The sequence below is a fragment of the Zeus faber genome (assembly GCF_960531495.2).
Source record: "Zeus faber genome assembly, chromosome: 1".
Classification (NCBI taxonomy): domain Eukaryota; kingdom Metazoa; phylum Chordata; class Actinopteri; order Zeiformes; family Zeidae; genus Zeus; species Zeus faber.
Genome location: NC_137193.1, coordinates 43,336,928 through 43,360,108, shown reverse-complemented (window position 1 = coordinate 43,360,108; position 23,181 = coordinate 43,336,928). Strand labels below are relative to the sequence as shown.

The window sequence follows — 23,181 nt, the reverse complement described above, 5'->3', positions numbered from 1 at the left end:
TAAATATAATTGTTCTCCGAAATAAAATGTCTAAATAAAAAACAAGAATTTAAATAGATTAAAACCATAGAATATGAATCTTATTTTTTCGGTCTTAATTCTCGAAATACAATAATACATTTTGGAAATGCGCACATAGAGGGGATATAGGTTCAATTACATATTAAATAAATACCTCCACATGTCTTAGTCCAGAGAGTGTTAAAACCTGCGCAGACAACAAGTCATACACATACAACTGCTTTATTTTATATTCATTCTGATCCAAACACACACACATACAGCCATCTATTTATCCTCACATATAAATAGATGAATATACACAAGATATACATAAATACACATTTTTGATATGCATATTCATTTTTAAAACATGCTATGTCTCTGTAAAGGACTCTCCCTAGGATGAGGAAACACGGCATCGAAACACATACACAACACAGCTGAACTGTCGAAAGAACCCTATTGACCCTGCATGTACAGTAAAATCAACAAACATCTCGTTTTTCAATATCTTTACACAGAAACAGCCGCAATTTATGGCCCATAAATATAGCTGCATCTCATTAAACACATTGGATATGATACAGTAAATTATATAGATTGCAATCATTTCTTGCCAGCAGCAAAAAAATAAAAACAAATAAAAATAATATTCTCCAATTCAAATGGAAAATATATTTATATATCTTTGTATATGTATTTATAATCCTATGTACACATTCTTAAGAGAACAGCCATCGAAAAGAAAAACAAAAACAGCACGAGTGGAAAAAATATATATAAATTATAGGCCTGTTTTGCATTTCTCAATAAGGCAATTATAAGTAACTTAACGTTAGGCTGTACAAAATATTGCTGCTATGGTTTCCATGTGATGACCAACAGCAAACTGATTGCTACTGGCCAGTGCACATGATGAAGGTGAAAATAGCTTTATTTTACACGTCTGATATTGTCTTCCCTCGACATTACTCACACACCAACTGAGGAAAAACTGCTAGCTGAAATGTTAAATAGAGAAGGACTAAAATAACTTTAGAACCATAACTTAAATCTTAGCTGAGAGTCACGATGAACTTTAGTCCTAGAATGTTTGTGATTGACTTCAACATCACACATGTATTTAAAAAATAAAGTGCCTGAAAATCATCTTTAGTGAGTAGAATAACGATCCAATACATATAGAAAAAAATAAAAATAAAAACAATACAACCCATGGTTATTGGAAAACTTTGTGATATTGTGTATTGTTTTGGCCTCTATGACTTGTTTTAGGTCCTTTTCATCAAGTGCAAACAAAATTCATTTCACCAACAACTTCCATGTGTCACCAAGTCAACGCTGCAATTTACTCTGTACTTAATTCAAATCTAATCGCAATACCAATGATATTGACTGAAAATACTACAACTGTTCTGCTAAATCTACCAACGTATGAAATGTCTATGGGATGTCTATTTAACAAATTATTTTCACGTGGAATCGGGTAGTGTCAGATGCCTATATAAAAAAAATATATATTAAAATAAATAATATAGTCAATATTATATTATGAGAAAATGGTTTGTTTTCATCTGTCCGAAAACAGGTTAATACTTGGAAGACATTGTAGTTATGAAGATGACTATAATGACTATAATGACAATGTCTACTTTTGTAATGTCTGGATAAATGCCATCCAATTTGGAGGCAAGTAACATAGGCATTGGGTTTCTTTTCCATTTAATTATGTGGCAAAAAGATGCTTAAATGTATGTTTCATGATATCCATGAGGTGAACATACAAAACAACTCTTGATTACTCTTAAACAAGTGAAGTACTGTACTAAAATAGTGAAATTCAAATAATATTTTTATACATACCGAAAAAAAAAATAAAAAAATCTGGGTAAAAATAAGTTGTCTAGTGATAGAGTACCAGTGATGATAAAGACAACAACTAAATGAACTAAATAAGATATTCACAGTAGTAAAATGACTGGGGAAAAGAGCTTAAATAAAAAAAAAAGTTAAAAAAGAAAAAGACAATTTGGTATAAATTTACATGATAGGAACTTAACATCTGACCACCGATTATTTTTCCCAATAGGAATATCAGAAATATCTAGATGTTTTGATTGGACAAACGTACGAGAAAAGCCTTATATGTGCAGCTCTTGTGTTTCTATAGGTTTTATTATTTCACTGTCAGGGTTGACGGGAGGTCGGGAGGATCTGATGATGTTATCGCTGGGTCTCCTCCACCTCAACATGGCGCAGACTGGGATCCACACTGGGACGCCCCTCCATGCTTCGGTCTGGGCATCAGCCAAATCAGTTCCTCTTCACTGCAGCGTCCTCCGCTCCTTTCCGGTGAAGAGTGATGGCTTATTTCTGTAGGCAAACAGATGCAGGGAAAGGCAAAAAGGAAAAACAGAGAGTATTAAGAGTGTTGATAAATCCTACATAACTGTTTGTATTTCTTCATGTGTTTAATACTTAACACACACTAAGTGGAGTAAATGTGAATGCCAGACCAGCACAATTGTAAACTGAATCAGAGGAAAATTCAAAGAGCAAATGGGAACACCAGATGATCGTACATGACTATCCAGAGAATAATGAAGTGACAGTTTGAAACCGAAAAGGTAAAACTACTAACTACTACTACTGACTACTTGTGGACCAGTGTTGGATAGTGTGATTCATTAAAAAAAATAAAAAAATAAAAAATGAACCCTGTAATGATTAACTAGAGTGCTAGTAGTTAAATCTATGATCTAAAGTAGTTGCTGTAGCCAAACATCGCAACAGCTGTTAGTTTTTTTTAATAAAGGTATAAATAAATACAGGTATACATATAGGTATATAGGTATATAGGTACAAATAAAGCTATCCGAAAAACGAAATGACCAAGAGGGAAAATCAATGGGTTATCAGAGCATGACATAAAGGATTTTGTGCAATGTTCTGCCTCAATAACTGAATTATTGACAGCAGCAGTGACTGACGGACCTACCAGATGGGAAAAAAGGTTGCTAATCATGGCCATATAACGTAATCTCTTATCTTTTGTTAAGGTGTTAAATAAAATATGAATGCACTGAAATGTGTCCATAATATAGATATGAAAGACTGCAGCCTTTCAGACACTGATGCCTTTCTTTAATAACAGAAAATTATTCTTCCTGTCAGTTATCTCTTTTTGAATTTGTCCAGAGGAACATTCCCCACGTACGGTTTGTAAAAATAATTGCAGATCAGATTTCTGAGAGAGGCATGAAAAATATGCATCTAGTGCAGTAAACAAATTATATATTTTTTCCATTTGTTTTAATTCCAATCACACAATTGGCCTCAATTATACTTTGTCTTTTGACACTGCGTCACTTGCCTCTCAGCAAAAATAAGTGATTAAAACATGAAACAGCATTTTCCCATCATTGCTTTCTTGTGGAATGTATGAGTTATTGTCTAGATGCCATCACACAGCGGGATAAAATAAGTTTCCTCCGTACTTCTCACTAGTTCAGCAATATCCTGAGCTGAGTATAAATTATATTTTAGGTAACCGCCGATCACGGCAGTGAAATATCGCCCATCACTGAGTCTGATGCAACCTGGAGTGATACATGAGGTGCAGACACAGAGAGGTCTCATGCAGGCGAACAGAGTAGTAAACACACGGTGGTACGTCATGCTGTTGGAGGGCTGTATGGATGCAGGAGGGCTGAACATCGGGGATTATAGTGCCCGCTAATGTACATTGCTGTACATATACTGTGTATGGACAGGTTCCTATTCATGAGCTCGTAGGATCGTTCAATGGACCTGCTAATTATTCGCATTTGGCCAACAGCTAGATTAAAGGCATTGGCAGCAAATTATACAAAGCCTCCCTAACATTCTCAGTGGAAGATCATCCTTTTAATCCATATAATCCCAGACCCCGTCTTTTTTATGAAAGTTCACCTCTAAACACTCCACCACACGGAGATGTTGAGCTTCATCATTGTCTGTTTTATTCTGATGCATCTCACTTACTGTCTCACTCTCCCCTTCCCCATCCGGCAGGGTCTTTGACTCTGAGCCAAAGTGTAGTGGAGAGTACACCCAGGTCTTGTCCTCTGGAGGCTGCTTTTACACACCCAAAGCAGCAGGGGGCGCCAGAGAGGCAGAGGGAAATAATGCCGGTGGCAGCAGGCAGACAGAAGCAGCAAGGGCAGGCAGACATACAGAAGAGCAGAGAAGACAAGACAAGAAAGGAAATGAAGATTAGAGATGCATAAAGGAGGAAGGGCTGCAGAGACAATGCAGACAATGTGAACTTGGAAGATCATTTAGAATGTGGGAGCGTTGTAAATTCATGATAAAATACAATTAGTCGTGACAAGACCAAGCTGATGTAAGTATTGGTGTTTAAATGTGCATGATTTGAATAATATGTCGAGTCTAAGTCAGGTCTTTTTGAACCGTATGCCTCATTCCATTTGCGTAATGACTAATTTGGATTTGGTCCGAAAAAGCGTGAGTGAAGTGGTTCGAGAGAAGGATGATTCTATGCATCAGCCAAAAATGAGAAAAGGAGGAGGGAAGAGAGGTAGGGGGAGGAGGAGGAGGGGAGCAAGAGTGTGGTTAGGAAGGAAGGAAGCCAGGAGCTTAAGACAAAGCGGATATCTTCATCCTTATTGGAGCAGGACCGACCGACCGCTTTGTGATTTAGCGCTAATGTTGCTCCTTCAAGACATTCTAGCAAATTCCCCTCAGAGTGACACCGACCCTTTAAGAGAGAGAAACGCGTTTCAGTGATGATGAAGCAGGTGGAGGCACTGTACGTTGATGTCACCACCAACCCCCCCCACACACACACACACAGACACAGCTCAGAGCTATGTGGTCAACAAAGCGTGGACAAACCGCCTCTCAGGCAGAGAGAGAGAGAGAGAGAGAGAGAGAGAGAGAGAGAGAGAGAGAGAGAGAGAGAGAGGGAGCGCGCCTCGGCCGAACGTAAGGGAGTGAGAGGACATTAGTGCGAGAATATTCTAATGGGTGACAGTGTTGTCAAATAGGAAGCATGTCTCATGTCTGTCTCTCCCAGGCGAGGAGTAACGTGTCCTTTATGTAACTCAATATGGCCACAAACAAACCTGCAGTGTCGGATGGAGTGATTCAATTACATTACATTAATTCAATTACGATTTTGACAACAGACACACAGGCAATGATAGCAAACGGCACAACTACATTACTGAAGGCTTAAAGGTGCAGTGTATAGAATTCACAGAAGTTAACGGCAGAAATGGAATTTAATATTCACATTCATGTTTTATTAAGTGTATAATCCCATGAAAATAACAATCGTATTTTCGTTACCTTAGAATGACCCCTTTATATCTAGAGGCCGCCATGTTGCACCGCCATTTTTCTACAGTAGCTCAGAACGAACAAAACAACAGTTGATTTTCCTCTCCCTCTAACCTCCGTAATGTTATTGGGTGGTCTATCTGGTCTTTGATTCCACAAATGGATTATAAAATATGTATCCTGCTAATGCTATCTCGATACGGACTAAGCGCCTAGAATAGAATAGCTTTTTAGCATTACTTTGTTGATGTTATCTTGTATCCACCGTAGCTTCTCCCATGGTGCAACAGGTGAGAATACTGAAATATGGATTCAAATTGTATTGAATCATTATCACTTAATTCTGAAATGATTCAAATTCGGCAACCATTTCGACGGTCTTGGCAACAACTACCTGATGCATGATGACCATTCAAAGTTAGTGTCGGGCCCTGTATGAGATTTATTTTTTAAGAAGAAAAAACAAGTCGAAGTATCATGAAGACAGCGACAGAAGCAAACTGAAGAGGAGTGAACACCAAAGCAGCGGACCCAAGACTACAGGATGCTACTTCCATCTAAATACAGCGGGAGCCTCACTGCAGCTACTATGACTCGCACTCAGTGGCTGGAGGGACTCACTTACTGACGACGGGGGATTCCTCCTCGGTCGGACAGGAGAGACCACCCAGGTCCTCCCGTCCGAAAACTGACAGCAACACAGTTTGAATACAGAGATGGTGAAAGGGAGAAAAGAAAAAGAAAGAAAGAAAAATACTCAACATGACGTAAGGATGAATATCTGAAAAGCTCAGCATATGACAGAGCCGATGACATTTCACTGCATATAAGTATGAAAGTATGTATATGTATGTGACAAATAAACCTCTTGAATCTTGAATCTCAGCGGAGATGAGCAGATTCTCTAATTTGGGAACTCGAACCCCTCCCCACCCCAAAAAAATGCAGTTCTCTCTCTACTGCCTCCGACCACCTCTCCTACATTACAGCTTGATAAGTCGGTGCTGGATGGAGAGCTCTTGTTGGAAAGTGAAACCTTTGTAAAATAAAATTAAAAAAATAGGCTAGGAGCCCAAATCCCAGTGAATTAAAGGGCAATTGTAGAAATAAACAAACAAAACATGTAAATAAAACAACTAACTAACAACGACCAACAAGCAGGTGCCAGCAGTGATGGAGGAGACACTAAGAGAGGAGGGAAAGAAAGATCTGATGGGAATACAGAATTAGTAGTTGAAAAGAAGAATAAGAAGAACAAAAGAAGGGAAGAGAGTCGACAAAGGAGTTAGAAGTGAGATGGGGGAGGAGGATGAAAGTTGAGAAGAGGTGAGTGGGAAGCATGAAAAGTGACAGACACTCATTTCCCCAATCCCTCACTCCCGCTCACTCCCGTCAGCGGGTGCGATATCTCCAGGATGACCATTAGACCTCTTATCTATTCTCACTGAGCGCTGCAAACCCCTTTGTCCTGGAGGGGAAAGCGCTAATCCAAATTGTGGGCTACTCAAGTTCAGACAGTAGACTGAACACATGGAGATAGTACGAAAACATGAAAAAAATACATGAAAATAAATAATCACTAATATTTAATTATTTAAAAATGCATTTAAAATAACATTTGGGGCCAATTAAGGGTTGTATGTAAGAAACTGAGGTTTCATAGGAGAAAAGAAAAGTTATATCGTTCCCTCTAATTAGTAATCTGTTCACTCAAATGACTTATTAATACCCTGTCCGCAAATTATTTAATTTTTTCCTTAAAATCATTTATTTGTACCCACAAATTGAGGGTCAAATCGGCTAGAATACCACATTTCTACAAAAGGTGGTCGAATAAATTTCTTCCGTTTCCCCAAATTTCCCGCTCTGCAGGCAAACAACGCGGCGTAAAGCTGTCACCGTAAAATAAAGAGAAACGGGAGGCATTAAATAGGAGTCAATGGGGAAATGAATTAAGTCATTTAAAGCAGAAATTAGTTATTTGAGAGAACAAATGAGTAATTTGAGGGAACTATTTCACAATTTCTTGCTCCCATGACACCTACAAGGCGCCATACTAAATCAATTGTGTGCAGAACAACAACAGCAGCTCATCTGTCAACCTTTGTCAGTCCTGTTGCACGTGGGAATATATTATGACTAGAAGGGCATTTTTGTGCACTTGGCCTCCATTATAATTATTGATTCTAACTGGGCTGCAATAATGGTAATTTATACAGAGGAGTCACACCCTAGAGGATGGCCACGGGAGGACTTGAATATCAAAAACTCAACCATACCACAACATGCATATCATATCGCTTTCACCATAAACCAAAAATATTATGTTATACAGTAACCAAGTAGTTGAGGTGTTGATGTTGTTGTATGAACACACGGACAGAGAAGTTGGCAGAGGAAGGGTGTCCTTGTCAGATGCCATGGAACAGTATATATATATATAAAAAAAAATGTGTTATTGCAAAGGTTTTCCAGGCAATCTTTTTTCCTCACAACAATACATTTTGCAGCAGGAAGAGATATATGCCCATTTATTATTTTGCTTCACTTTTAGTGCTGCACTTTTGCAATTTTTATGCAGCATAGTGTGCTTTTGTATCTGTAGAGATTTCCACTATCTCGGATATGGAGCTGATACAGACTGAGCAGCGATGGATATTACAAAGTAACGGGAGCTCCTACACAACTCAAACGGTCTGCTATGCAATTCAGCCAGGGCGAGCACTTCGGTGGAAAGCTGCCGCGGACATTAGGGAGAAATGTACATAGTACCGAAGATTGACACCGACCCTCTATGAGAAAAAGCCTGAATTTCTTTTAGATGGTGAAGGGAAATGGGATGTTTGACCTTCTCCCTGGCCAAAGCCTAGAGCATTCCAGCAGGTTCTCTGTGGCCTGGCACATGGAGAGAAACACTGTGCCTGCCAGTACAGGAAACCAGCTCCACTGCTTTTTCCACTCAGGTCTCTAAATGTGAGCTTAGACTGTCCAGACCTTCACTTGGCAACCTCCTGTAACATGTTTTATCTCTGTATTGCAATTGGTGCCTGCTATATGGTTGCATGAGGACCTGCAGTGCACTTCACTAGTTAGTGCTCACAAAGACAAATTCAGCAATGCCTGAAGAACAACCGATCAAACTTTATCGTTACTAAAATCCACTTGAGCTCATAAAGTGCTTCTACCGTGCCTGCTTCACTACACAGTAAGCTGGTTACCTCAAAAAGCATGAATTGTGTTTTGGTTGGAGCGGGCCGGTGAGACAGGAAGCTCCCTGACTGACTGACCAGCCGGCCATTAACTGCTCTCACACCACATTACAGGGCGTTTGATTCTTGACAGGAGACACCCCTCTAGAGTGGAGCCAGGAACTCTGCTATCTGCAGCGCCCATCGCTGGCTCTGTTCCCTATCCTCTACCTGACACTCATACATCAATTCATGGCTTCTGCCGCGGGGGGGAATTTAAACCTGCCAACACAAGTCGGCCGGGAACAATTGGTGGTTGTTTTTCACACAAGCATGCAGACAGAGCGCACACAAACCACACGCAGAGACACCTGGGTTCCTTTTTTATTTCCATCTTTCGCTCTTATCAAGAGGTGCAAATGCAGAATTGGTCATTTCTGACAGCCACTGTTAAAAAAAAAAAGCAGCAAGCACGGTGGTGGACATGCATTGCTATGCTGCAAACACAGCAAACCACACTGAAAAGTATAGTGTTTCAGAGAATGCATGGGACACTGCAACCTGCTACTGTCATCCTCCATACCAGCCTGAGTCTCTGCCTGCGGAGCTTTCATCAGCGTTTCTGTGGGAAACCATAGAACTCAGTCCACTGGCAGGAGCCCGCACATAGTGGTGTTTATTAGCGTGCAATATACCGCTCAGACCGATGACATCTGTGTTGTGTAAACGAATAGACACTGAGGGCGATTATACTCAAGACTTAAAAGATGAATTAAAACCTCCACAAAAAACGAAAATGATGGACTAGCACAATGATGAGAATGACTTCTGGAATGATCTGCGTGAAGTTGTATCTTGACTCGGGTAAAAAAACCCACTGTGCTTTCCATGAGATGAAAGCTATTGAGCAACTTTTGTTTGTCAAACCTGTTGAGAAGTTTGTGTATTTGAGTTTGAGCATCGGTGCAATAGAGCTGGGCGGTGAAGCCAAAATATAACATCATGATATTTCTACATATCAGGATATTATTGTATTTTTCACAATCTAACGCTATGTGAGAATATTTCAATATTAAAAAATTCAATTTAACTATTGGATTTATTTAATAAAAAAATAACAAATTAGATATCAGCCAGCCCTAATGTGCATACATGTAAGCATAATTGAAAACATGTGTGTGTGTATGTGTGTGTGTGTGTGTTTAATGTCCATAGCTTACAAAGTAGATATCTGTGATTGGCACGTCATCATCATCATCCACGGAGGCCTGGCTGGTGCATCCGGAGACAGACACCTGGCTGGCCCTGTCTGCCTCCACCACCACTACCTTGGGGCTGGCGGGGGGCTCCAGGGGGTCAGAGGACCCTGCAGCCCCAGGGGCAAAGGATGCGTCCTGGGCATGAATCGTGGAGGAGCTGTCAGCAGAAGCAGCAGGAGGAGCAGAAGCCCTGGCTTCTTCGGGAACATCACTGCAAAGAAAGACAGAGGTCCCACGCTAATTATACAAATTATTCTCATAATCCCCATTACCAAGGTTGAACATGGTTGGTTATGGTTCAATGAGGACACACACACACACACACGCACGCACGCACGCACGCACGCACACACACGCATGCACGCACACACGCACCCCCACACACCCTCCAGTAGAGCAGGAGGATTGAGAGGGTTGTGAATAAAAGATGCTCATTTACTTGCTGATGAGCTCTTGGCAATATGTAGCAAGCACAAACACACTATGTGTGTGTGTCTCGACTGCCGGAGTTATAAAAGTCATGTGTTGCCACAAGCCTTTGTTATTCCTGGTCGGGACGGACTAATAGGACAGAGTTTTGCTCGTCCCGAATGCTCTCTCAGCTCGTACGTCTGAGCTAAGCCCCGCTAAAAAAATGAAAGTCCAGTCTGCCTGCTGAGAAAGAGCAGAGCTGGCATCTCACACAGAGAGCTGATTGGCTCAGCGGGGGCATGCAGTGACGGTTGCCATGCAGAAGGTCTCTTTCTCCCGCTCTTGTTTTTTTTCCCTCGGTAATCTTTGTGAGTTCTTCTGCCAGTGTCTTTTACAGTCTCTATTGTTGCCTTTTTGCCTTGTTGCATCTTTGTTAGACCCCTTCAGTCTGCATCTGACAGTATCTAATGTCTGGTACCTACATTTAAATTAAAGCTTTTCTTTCTGTCTTTCTTTACTTCTACCTCTACCGCACTCCTTTTCGCCCCCGTCTTCCTCCCTTCGTTACACACAGCAGCAGGCAGGTGGTGGGGCCAACCAGATGGTCAACTGCCCTTCTGCTAGCCGCTCTCCAGACTTATGCCACCTCCTTAAGACCACCAGGCCATATGTCTGGCCACTGCTTCCCAGAAGCAGAGCCTCATATTCCTCACTGTCTATCAACAGCCACACCCTTAAGACTATTAATTTACTTCCAGCCCTGAACCAAAGAAGCAGTGCACTGCTTTTAGTTTTCCAGTTCAGTTGGGACTATTAGATGTGCTTCATTCAACATTCAGTTGAATTAAATTCACCTCAACTCCCATAATGCCACTATTTCAATAGCAGCTAATCTTCCCTCATAGCAGAGAATGTGTGGAGGTCCAGATGATCTCAGTGGGACCCTCCTGTCCCACTGCCTTTGTTTCTTTGTGAGTCCCCACCAACCCCACTACGTCAAGGCTCCAGTCCCATGATTTTCACACGATGTCACATCATCATCATCATCACACGCACACACACACACACACACACACACAGACACACACACACACAGACACACACACACACACACACACACACACGATGCCTGCTCCAGATATGTCCAACTATCCGTCTAAACAGGTGATCACAAACCCTTCCCACAACCCAATAAGTCAATTTTATTTTGTAGTGTGTGTGTGAGATAGAGGTCGCACAGTCAGAGGTGTGTGAGCTTAACAGCTGGCATCGCCTGCGTAGGTGAGCCTTGCAGCGGGTTATTTATAGTGCAGTGCCAAACTGAGTCATATCATGATTGGGGATCATTGAGTGCTCATAATGGCTATGCGGCTTAGCTCACCTCAATTAGCTTACATGTCCTCTGGGATCATCACTTTGCCGTGTTGTCACCGCTCGGTGGGAGATGTAGAGCCTCTGGTTCCCATTGGCAGAGAACTAAGCCCTCAATTCCACACTCTGGTTAAACAGTGTAGATATAGACTACTAACCGACGTAAATGAGCAGAATTGAACTGCATATGACATATAATTTCCAAAGATCTTAAATACTTTAAAAATTAAATATACAGAAATTTGTTTTGATATAATGAGTATTTGATATAATCCCAAACTCTATGTCCTGACATGAACTCAACACCAACACTGTTACAGTATTTACCAGTTTCTACTCAACTCTATTTGAAGATTTTGGCCATTTATCATTGGTACCCAATTTTCATCAATAGTCACACAGTACTATACTCAAACTATCAGGAACAGGAACTTTCGACGTCCCAAAATAGCCCTTGGTTGTTTTCTCGCTGCACCAAGGAACCATGGAGCTTATGCAAATCAGGTGGAGGTGATGCAAAAAGTGCCGTTGTTAGATTTCATACGTAATTTCGCAGACTGTATTTACTGGTATTTAAAAATAGCGTTGCTCCAAGTACTCCTTTAGACCAGGAACAAAATTTAGAAGATCAACTGGGAGAGGGACATTATTGGATGGCCGAGTGGGTTTGGGGCCATACCTGGCTTCAGGCGAGGGCTGCAGGGCCGAGATGGTGGGCTCGCTGTCGTGTCTCTTCACCTCCACCTCCACTGTGATGGTCTGCTGGTCCTCCTCGCGCACACGTAGCTCCTCCTGGGTCCTGCAGAAACACACACACAATATCACACAGACGTACATTTAAAGAAACAGATAAAATTAAAGCATGCAATGATGAAATTAAGAAATGATGTAATAATAAAGTGCACACACACACACACACACACACACACACACACACACACACACACACACACACACACACACACACACACACACACACACACACACACACACACACACACACACACACACACACACACACACTTTCCTGCACACTCACAAATGACTAATGTAATAAAAATATAGAGTTCCACACCCTGTGGAAAATCAGTTCAACATAGAACAGAAACATTGTGTTTCATCAGCCAGACTCACCTTCCGTCATGGCTGACAGACTGGGTGTGCCTCCTGAAGAGAGAGACAAAGAGAACAGTGTCAGAGCTTGAGGTGAGAACCACAGCAAAGAGCTCACATTGGACACCCTGTACACAGCACTGCAGCAGGGCCTTCTAAAGCTCCCTATGGTTCGTAGTTCTTTTTTTTTTTTTTTTAAAGGGATGAAATAAACAGCATCCTTCTAAAATGTGATTCAGGTTTTCCATGTTAGAAGCTCATTAGGAAATTAAGTTGTGGCAAACAAAACAAAATGAAAAAATTGCCGCTTTTTAGTTATCTTCGGTTTCTCGTTTCAACATATTACAGCAATAGAGGGAAACAATCAATGTGCGCTTAGTATGGATGGCCACAGTCATTCACATATTCCAATACCCAAAACTATGTGAACACAGAATTATTTATTCAAATTGAGGGAGGGGGAATTTTAATAGAAACATTTTGCTTGTACTTTAATTATAAAAACCCAACATACAATACTAGAGAAAACACATTATTTAAAATATTTCAATAAAAAATGGCAAGAGTGTGTTACATAATACTGTTTCATTGAGCTTGCTGCCTAATTTCAGTGCCACACAGATCAGTTGCGTAGATGCTCACCTAGATTACTATGAAAGTGAATAGAGAAATATCTGGAGGTATCTGGACACATTGCAAAGTGTCTAAATTAAATTGGCCTTTGGGTTCAAGTCATATTTCATTACATTTTACATTTACGTTTAGTCATTTAGCAGACGCTTTTATCCAAAGTGACTTACAAGGGAGAATAACATTCAAGCTACATTGCGACAGAGACATTAGTGTAACAATAAATACAGCTTTTTCCACCATATTATGGTTCACTGCCTGCATTTGAGTTCTGCTTGCAGACCGAGTCGATGTATAAGTGTTTACTTTTAACTAAGCTTGGGCGATAACCAAATATCATGATACACCGGCATAACTGACGGGGAGTGGGGGGTAGTAGAGTGATGACGCTGAAATGACATTTCAATTAGATATGGGTATCAGCCAGGCAATAATGACGATCTATCAATCCTACAGTGGATGTGAGAACAGTGCCATGTCCCTGTCCACAGATAGACAGCATGAAAGTGAGACTGTTCATCTATTTGACTCCACACTGATGAGAAGTGTAGATTATCATGATACATTAGACTCTCAATTGAATCATTGGTAGAGTGGAGAATCAGCATCGGGATTCAAATTGCAATTAATAACGTTGACTACGACACACTTGATAATGTGTGTGTGTGTTGTCTGTACCTGTAGCGGGGATGATCAGCAGTGTCTGAGGGAGAGCGTTCGGGGATGGAGAGAGAGGTGGTGGAGGAGAGTGTGGTGGCAATGGACGCTGTGGTGGCCTCTTCAAAAGACGGAGGCGTGCAAGGAAGGTCTGGGCGCCCTTTGACCATGGACGAAAGAGAGCGAGAGCGAGAGAGAGAGAGAGAGAGAGAGAGAAAGAGAAAGAGAGGGAGTTAAGGCAGCTAGGGACAGAAAGCAACCAAGAGGTAAAAATAAAAGGGAAATTTCACAGCAGTTACAGTTGTTACAGCAGCTCACATCAAAACAGTAGGTAATACTAATAAAAGTAATAAAATAAAAACATAACAAAATTGGCAATATACAATAAACAATACATACATAAAAAAATAAACAATTTAAACAATGAAGAATAGTGGGAAATTGTGCAAGTTTGCATAAATATATATGCATTTTTTTTGCTTGACTTTGTGTATATGTATAATCAAACACACATATGCATCCAGTTTGTCTAGTCAAGTCAACTTTGAACATTCAAAGATTAAGCACTCAGACATCCAACACAACTCCCTTAAAACCCAGAAGGCAGATTATATATACTGTATGATTGTTTGAAGTTTAGATATGTTATATACAAAGTTCATATACGTTTATACCTGAAGTTTTTATATGTGTGTTTGTATTCAATGTAATGCATTCAATTTGTGTGCGCGTGCGTGTGTGTGTGTGCGCGCGCGCGCATGTGCGTGTGTGTATATGCTCCCTTACCCTCGTCCTCGAGCGTGGGGAAGCTGTGCGCTCCCCTCAGGTCGTAGATGTTTTCGTCTCTCTCGGAGTGCAGCTGGCTGGCGGACCATGCCGCTCCGGGACCCGCGTATTTGGGCACTGTCAGTGAGACACGACCCTTCTTGGAAGGGGAAGACTTCAGAGCTGGAGGACAGATGGACACACACATACACAAACACACACAGAGTGAGTATCGAGAAGAAATTGTCTTTTAGCTTTTCTTCTTGAAATGTAATCAAACCTAGATCATAGGCGTGCAAAATGTTAATCCAGAGTAAACATAATTACAGGGAGAGCTGATACTAATTAATATCCAACATATATCTTTCTCCACATACAGTATAGCTTTTTCAATACAGCAGGGCTATTCAACTGCATTCTGTTGGTGGCAGATTCTTTTGAGAAATTTTCATTGTTCAGAGAGTAGCTACAGTTCATGGCTAACCTTCAAATATATTCAGAGGGCCAGTCTGCATTAGTACACCAGCCACATTTGGACTGCAGACTACCAGTTGAATAGGGCTGCAATATGGCATTATATAGAGGTTTCATTTCAGCAAAACGTCAAACTGCCTGTTAAGTCAATGCTGACATCACACAGTGAATGTCATCTCTCTGGGGAACATGGTGTCTCTAATTGGAAATTACTCTCAGATGAATCTGTCACCATGAGAGCATGATGCGACAGAAATCTGCATGGGAACTAGAGGGACAGATTTCGTTGTGACGTTACATTAAGCAGCAGCTAATCGCTTGGCGAACTGATTCTGCTGTTGAGGCTTTGGCCTGAAAGAGGGAGAAGTGAGGCAGCGTCTCAGAACCAAACTCACAGGAGCTCTTCCTGAAAACTGTGCTGCTCATGAACTTGAAGAACCTGTCTGCATAGAAGCCTGGCCGATGGACTGATACTGTATCCTGAGAAGGAGAGAAAGGGGGTGGGGGGGGTGTAATGGGATATACAGCGTGTGAGAAAACAAGCAAACAAAAGGGCTGAGATTTATGTATTTATTCGAACCACAATATCCCAATTCTCTAATCCTGTTCTCTGGGCTAATGCCGTAAACAGCAACCAAGACCAAATCAGGAGCGAAGAGGAGAGAGACGACAACCAGGGCCCAGTTGAGATGGCTGCAGACCAACGTAATCAATTCATTATTCATGTTCCAGCAAACTGTGATCCCACTGCCACCAGGCTGACAGATAACACTTGGTCTGTGCTTCTGACCCAGGGAGGGAGGGCTGGATGAGAGTGTGGACAGATATAAGAACGGTTAAGAATGGGAGCAGAAGACATTAATGGAATGGATTGCAAGAGGTGGAGGAAAAAAAAAAAAAAAGGAAATGCCCCATGGCAATTATTCCGTCACAGTCGGTCAACAACGGACGTTTCCATTAGTCTCAACAACTGCTCCTCTGGATGCTGCAATTGCCACAGAACATACACTACTCACAAAAAGTTAGGGATATTCGTCTTTCGGGTGAAATTTCAGGATGAACCTAAAATGCACTATAACCTTTACAGGTGAACTTAATTTGACCTTCTCTTAACTTTTGAATGCACATGTCCAACTGTTCAATGTTTCAGTACTTTTTGCACAACTTGCTGTTCTCTAACAAGGAGCTGAACGGCAACATTCACAACAGGTGTTTGATCCATGAATCGACCAATACATTTCCTGGTTCAATTAGAATTGGTATTTAAACAGTCCTCTTCATCATGCTGTTCACATTTTGACATCATGAGACCAAGACGACACCTAACAACTGATCAACAGTACCTCGCCATTGTGAGGCCTCAAACAGGATGTTCTCAGAGGGAAGTGGCCACTGAGCTTAGAGTGTCACAGAGTGTCATCAGCAGGTTGCAACAGAGATACAGAGACTGGAAGAGTCACAGAAACACACTCCCACACTGATGAGCGCTTCATTGTGAACAGTGCCCTGTGGAACTGGATGATGAATGCCACTCAACTCCAGGCACATTTAAGGGAGGTGAGAGGCACCCAAGTGTCACGTCAGACCATTCAAACCGTTTACATCAGCGTGGTCTGCGTGCTAGACGACCTGCAAGGGTACCTGACCACATCACCAGGCACAGGCATCATCGTCTTGCATGGGCCAGGGAGCATTTACGCTGGACGAGGGACCAGTGGCCTCAGTGCTGTTCTCTGATTAAAGTCGATTCACATTGAGCAGAAATGATGGCCGCCAACGATGTTGGAGACGTCAAGGAGAGCGCTATGCATCAGCCACTGTTGTCACCAAACGAGCCTTTGGTGGTGGTGGTGGTACAGTGTGGGCACGTGTGTCTAGTCAATGCAGAACTGCCCTACACTCTGTGAATGGTACAGTGACAAGCCCATACTACCTGAATGACATCATTAATCCAGTCATTGTGCCCCTGCATGAACAACACAGGCCTCATTTCATCTTCATGGACGACAATGCTCCAGCTCATCGAGGTCACATCATTAGGGAACGGCTGCTGGAGACTTCGGCACCTCAAATGGAGTGGCCTGCACTTTCTCCAGACCTGAATCCCATAGAAAACCTCTGGGATCAGCTGAGTGGCCGTGTAGAGGCTCGTAACTCTGTACCCTGGAACCTCAATGACCTGAGGGCCGCCCTTCAAGAGGAGTGGGGGGCCAGGCCTAAGCAGACAATAAGTCGACTTGTGAACAGCATGAGATGTTGTTGTCAAGCTGTAATTGATGCTCAAGGCCACATGACAAGTTATTAAGACATTGACATTTTTTGTTGTGGTAAACCCACCACTGTTGTTGGCTTTTGTTTCAATAAATTGTTTGAGATGAGGAAATCACCATTGCATGCTTCTACTTAAATGCTCTACTTTCATGATATAATATCACTGTAGCGTGAACTTTTTACATTTTCCATAAATTTCACCCGAAAGCCAAATATCCCTAACTTTTTGTGAGTAGTGTATTTGAGTCTGTGTTGAGGCAAGAGCATACTGTGCGTGGAAAGTGCCATAGCACTCGTGTCAAACACTTCAGAGAGTAAGCTCTGAGCGTCCTCTTATCACCAGCTTCAGTGACGTGCAGAGGAATATTGTCGTTGCTATGCAGCACGTACAGTGTGTGTGTGTGTGTGTGTGTGTGTGTGTGTCTACAATTAGAGAAAAAGAGCATTGCGGAGAGCAGCAAAGGAGATTGAGAGGAAAGAGATAAAGGATGGTTGGTGATGCAGAGAAAGAGAAAGACAAGGATCCTATATTAAGAACATCCTCCTGTTCATGTATAGTAACAGTAGACGACAGAGGACAGGAGGAGCCCCTTGGGATGTGAAGATAATGGAGTGAGTGAGAGTGAAAGAAAGGCAGTAAGAATATGTAAGGTCACAAAAGGTGCACATATAGATCCCCTGTGTTTAGTGTATGTGTTGCCATTTTGCATTGACATTTTTCAAACATATTTTATCATGACAAACCAGGTTAAAACAGAGTTTAAGATTTTTTTTTTAACCAGTTTGAACATTAGCATAGCTAAATAAAGATGGATAGTTATAGTTTAGCACATAATACATACACCAATCAGCCCTAACTTTAAAACCACCACTAGTAACTACTTATATTGTGTAGCTCCGCCAGGTGCCACCAGAACAGCTCTGACCCGTTGAGGCATGGACTCCACAAGATCTCTGAAGGTGACGTTAGCAGCAGATCCTCTAAGTCCTGTAAGTTGCAAAGTGGGGCCTCCATGGATCGGGCTTGTTGTTCCAGTACATCCCACAGATGCTCGATCGGATCAGACCCTAACCCGGACCCTAAGAAAACGTGATTCATCAGACCAAGCTACCTTCTTCAATTGCTCCATGGTCGGGTTCTGACGCTCGCATGCCCATTGTAGGCGCTTTCGGTGGTGGACAGGGGTCAGAATTAGCCTTCTGAGCGAGCAGTAAGCTGCGACACACACTCATACTCAGTACATACACCATATAATAGCCCTAGGGTTTGCGGGATGGATGGGGTGCGAGCTATGTGGTTGGGGATGTGGTGGGTGGTTGCAATCTTGCCCGTTGCACTCCTGCCCTAACATGCTTCTCGTCCGTCCCAAAATTTGAATTCCACTCATATTAGCCTAGAACACACACCTAGCACACAAATCTTACTTTGAACAACACTCCACCAGACCAGGGTCTGTGAGGCGGGAGGGGTGGCGGGGTGCTGGTGGGTTGATGTGGGGGCATGGTTTGCCAGGGCGTCCCCCCTGCCAGCTGGGCTCGAGTCCTGGAGGCTTGCGCCTGGTGGTTTCTGGCCAGCTGTTGTGAGTGTGGGTTGGGGTGTGGGGGGCGGCTGTCGGCCTCTGCTCCCACTGCACGGCTTCTATGCGGTGGGTGCCCCGGGTTGTGGAGGGCCCATATATCTGGTGGCCTGTTGGTGTCCGCTAACGTCCAGGTGCCCCTCCGCGACCTGGATGGGCTTCCGAGGCTCCTGGCCGGGTGGGGTGTCTGGTCGGCTGTGGTAATGGTGGTGTGGGCCTCGCTCTTGCACGGGTGGGTATGGGAGTCCCGCCGGCTCGCCTGCGGTTCAGGCGGGGTGTCGGTCTGTTGGCGCGGGACCTGGCTCCGGGCCTGTGGCCCGTGCCTGGTGCCCGCGGCCCACGTTCTGCGCCTGCACCTTGTGCCTGCACATGGGGGTGGGTCGTGTGTGCGGCCTGGTGCTCTAGGCTGGGCGTGGGGTTGCTCTCCAGGCTTCCGGCTTCTATGAAGGCTGGGGGATCTTCTGTGGCTGCAGGGCAGGGTGCCCGGGGCTTTACTGCAGCCGCTCGGTGTCTGTATGGCTGCGGTACGCAGGGGTGGCTTTGGGGCCTTTTCCGCTGCTAGGAGGCGCCACAACATAATACCGACCTTATACACCAAAACCAATGGGGATAAGTCCAGTACACTCACCAGTGGACACTTTGCGCGCGCGCACGCACGCACGCACGCACGCACGCACGCACGCACACACGCACACACACACAACCTGCTTGGAACGCAACCCAACACCCCCCTGGTTACATCCCTCCCCTTTTCTTCCTCATTTACTGCCATAACTATGACAGGAAGAGGCCATGTTCCCAATTGCTGTTCCACTTTTCCTGGACCTAATTAACTCTGCTTTTCCGTGTACATATTGTTGTTTGTTTCTATGTTAAGGTTTTTCGATGTACATTTTGTTGTTCGGTTCCATCACCCGTGGTGATTCTCCCCCTCTTGGAGTAGTGATTAGTTAGTTAAAGTAGTAAAAGTAGTAAAAGTAAAATAGTTCACCAAAGAGGGGGATTGGTGGTGGTTCTGTACAACAAAAAAACTGTGCTCTTGTCATCCTACAGGTCGTCCACAGGACAGAGTTATTGCAGCAGTTCTTGACGATTTAAGAATTACAGTACAGTATACACATATTAATAAGTGTCTGGAAGGTCCATGAAGATCAGGAATTGAAGGTGAGTTGAGATACAGACAGTAACCCACACAAGCAGAGAAAGGCAGATAGACAGGATGTTTTTTCTTCTTCAAAACCAAATTTAACAGCGAGATTAAAAGTGAGACAAAACTCTGACAAAGAGCCAAACCAAGAGATCGAATCAGACTCTAAACACAACTAAAGACTTTCACAGCCTCGTCATTTCTGGATAATATAAAAACCAAACACTTAAACAAAGGGATTTACACTTGCCTGTATGTTTGTGTGTATGTAGTGTAAATGCCCCATAATCTCCGTCCCATGAACTACACGGCTTATTAGGGGTGGGAATCGCAGAGTAACCCATGATGCAATACTATGACGATGCGTTGCCTATGATAACGATGGTATCACATTACAGTGATTCCACAAGCGATTCTACAGTGATACATTGCAAGACTATTCACCTACAATATATCCTGATATCTGTGTAACTGAAGAAGAAAAATACCACTAAAAAGGCAAAAAGCAGGAATTATGTATTTAGTTACTGAATTGTGGTGTCAGTTTCACAAAATTTGACAACCGACTGCAGAAGCCACATTTCACCGGCCACCATCCAAAAGCGTCTGCATGTGTGTGTGTATGTATGCATGTGTTGTAGTGTGGTGTGTTGCGTGACAACTAAAGATTCTTCTTCTTATATCTTCAAATATATAAAATATTTGATCAATACTCCATTGGTAAATTAAAGCTTAAAGCAATATGAGGCACACATGATACCTTCTTCCTTTAAACATGGTAGTGAATGAAAAATATGATTAAATTTGCCCCCAGTAACTGAATTATGTGCAGACGCACAGTGCCGACTGTGGCTATATCCACAGCTCATTCACCACATGTCATAAAGTAGCAGCAACGTAGCGCGACGTACCGTAAACCAATTATTGCACTTCAGAGTAAAACACAGCACACATCTGTCTTATCAGCTATTCACCGCAACTCTTCATCGAGACGGAAGTAAAACCGTATTTAACTACGATTGTTACATTTTGCAATTAATCCATGCCGAACCGTACGGATCACCTACGTTCTGTTACACCACTAGTTTAGGGCACCACCATGTTTGAATGAAAATATCGATATTTGGTGCCAGTGTATCGATAATGTATTGCAAATTGAAGTATCATCCATATTTTGTCCCACCCCTACCGCTTAAGTCCCCAAACCGGTTTCATTTTAGATTGACCCCTTTGCTCTGAAGACTAAGAAGATTCACGGAGGAGTTTGACAATGGTGTCACAATGGTGCGACAGCCTTCAGTGGTCGCAACTTGTTGGCAATTGTCTACTGTCACTGATTTCTCCTTTAATGTGATAATTAATTACTATTCCATATTACTCAGTCCCATGTCTGTGTACTGTACATGCTTTTGGTTTCTTTGTAGACATATTTGTGTTCGTATATATCGAGTGTACACAGTCAGTCTGTCTCCATGTTATTTTAATTTAAAATAGAGCTCACCCCATCATGAACCAAAGCTTTCCACGTGTGCTCCAGTTTCTTGATTAGCCTGCAGTCGAGAAGGAAGCATAAGTTAGAACGGTAAAGTTCAAAATGTATTAGGTTGATAGGCTTAAAAAAAACATGCCAAAAGGCTGTTTCTTCACCGAGAGAGCTTAATATATTGCCAGATATAATTAAATGTCTCAATGTATGAGTTTTATCTTATGAATGATCCACATATAATGTGTCCATCCTTTGTGTACATCCAAACAAGAACATTATTTTGTATTCTTTCAGTCTAAGAGAATGTTACAATAACATTGTGGGAAGATCCCTTATTACAGGCTTATTTGTACTCCAGTGAACTGAAAACTCCTTTTGCTACAATGGATAACATACTAGATTACAGACAATTTAAGACCTGCCAACCATGGGAAAATATTTTCAGTACCACAATAGTGTAAACAGGGAGTCTCCGTGGTGTTTGAGTTACTGCAGCTAAATGACTCCACCAGATGCACAGATTGCAATTTTCTTGGCCGATTCAGATTGAGTCTGACCTGCTGATTCTGATTTTGGCCGAATCTGATTTTCATTCAGTTATATGTTGGTAATAAAACATTTACTTTTAAATATATTTTACATCGTTGTTCGATCATTTTGAGTTTATATCTTCCATCAGAGAAATCTAATTGTATTATCATTATGACTATCAAATGATTATTATAATTTGGTCCCTCTGCTGTACGTCAATGACAAATACATCACCTGATCTGATCACGCCCACGTGATCGGACGGCTGCATATATGTAGTACCACTGCAATTTTCAGTCACCACAATAGTGAGATTGCTGATTTTGTGTGTTTATTATTGTTCAGTATTCACTATGGAACAATAATGGAACATAAAACTTTTCCTGAATGTCAATAAAATAAAATACAACATGGAACGGTCACTGAGTCCCAGTAAAATAGAATATCGGACTGTCACCAAGTTTCAGTATAATAGAACCTGTAACTCACTGAGTTTTAGTATGATACAACATGTACGTATAATTAACATGGAAATGCCCAATTCAAACTTCAAATGAAAGTCTCTTTCACTTCTGAGTGCAAATATAACTTTCTATTATTTATATGGTACTTGCTAATCCAAATTCCAAATTGGATCAATCATTGCAAAAAAAGTTATAATAATAGATGAGCGACTCTTCTCACTCTTGTTCACTGGAAGTCCTCCTTCGCTCACCGTGCATTAAACCAACTGGCTCAAATTGAACGGCATGTTTTACTAACTGAGTCGTCAAGAACAAAGTCTCAAAAAAAAGAGTCAAACTTTTTACCACGAGTGGAACTCGTGCACTACGAACAACCAGAGCACACGCTCCGCTGCAGTGAGAGTGACAAATTCATTATCCAATCTTCGTTTACCTTAAAGTACCTCCAAACAGCCGAAATTTTCTTTCTTTCGCTCTCTATTTTTGAGTGT

At 42.2% G+C, this 23,181-nt stretch overlaps 1 protein-coding gene across 3 annotated transcripts in view; it reads right to left on the bottom strand.

Moving 5' to 3' along the window:
- Positions 1–233: 233 nt before the first annotated feature.
- pip5k1ca (phosphatidylinositol-4-phosphate 5-kinase, type I, gamma a) overlaps positions 234–23,181 on the bottom strand; it is a gene marked incomplete at its 5' end in the record, with an annotated part of 71,994 nt that continues 49,046 nt past the window's right edge. For 2 of the 3 annotated variants that reach the window (XM_080015236.1, XM_080015238.1), the window contains 8 exons: positions 9,083–9,156; positions 9,755–10,004; positions 12,255–12,374; positions 12,710–12,742; positions 13,997–14,135; positions 14,762–14,923; positions 15,610–15,694; positions 21,711–21,759. In XM_080015236.1, the coding sequence (XP_079871362.1) occupies positions 9,148–9,156; positions 9,755–10,004; positions 12,255–12,374; positions 12,710–12,742; positions 13,997–14,135; positions 14,762–14,923; positions 15,610–15,694; positions 21,711–21,759 (847 nt within the window). In that variant the 3' untranslated portion in view covers positions 9,083–9,147. Of the gene's footprint in view, positions 2,377–9,082; positions 9,157–9,754; positions 10,005–12,254; positions 12,375–12,709; positions 12,743–13,996; positions 14,136–14,761; positions 14,924–15,609; positions 15,695–21,710; positions 21,760–23,181 lie in introns of those variants that run through there. The other variant, XM_080015237.1, reaches the window with a different exon arrangement.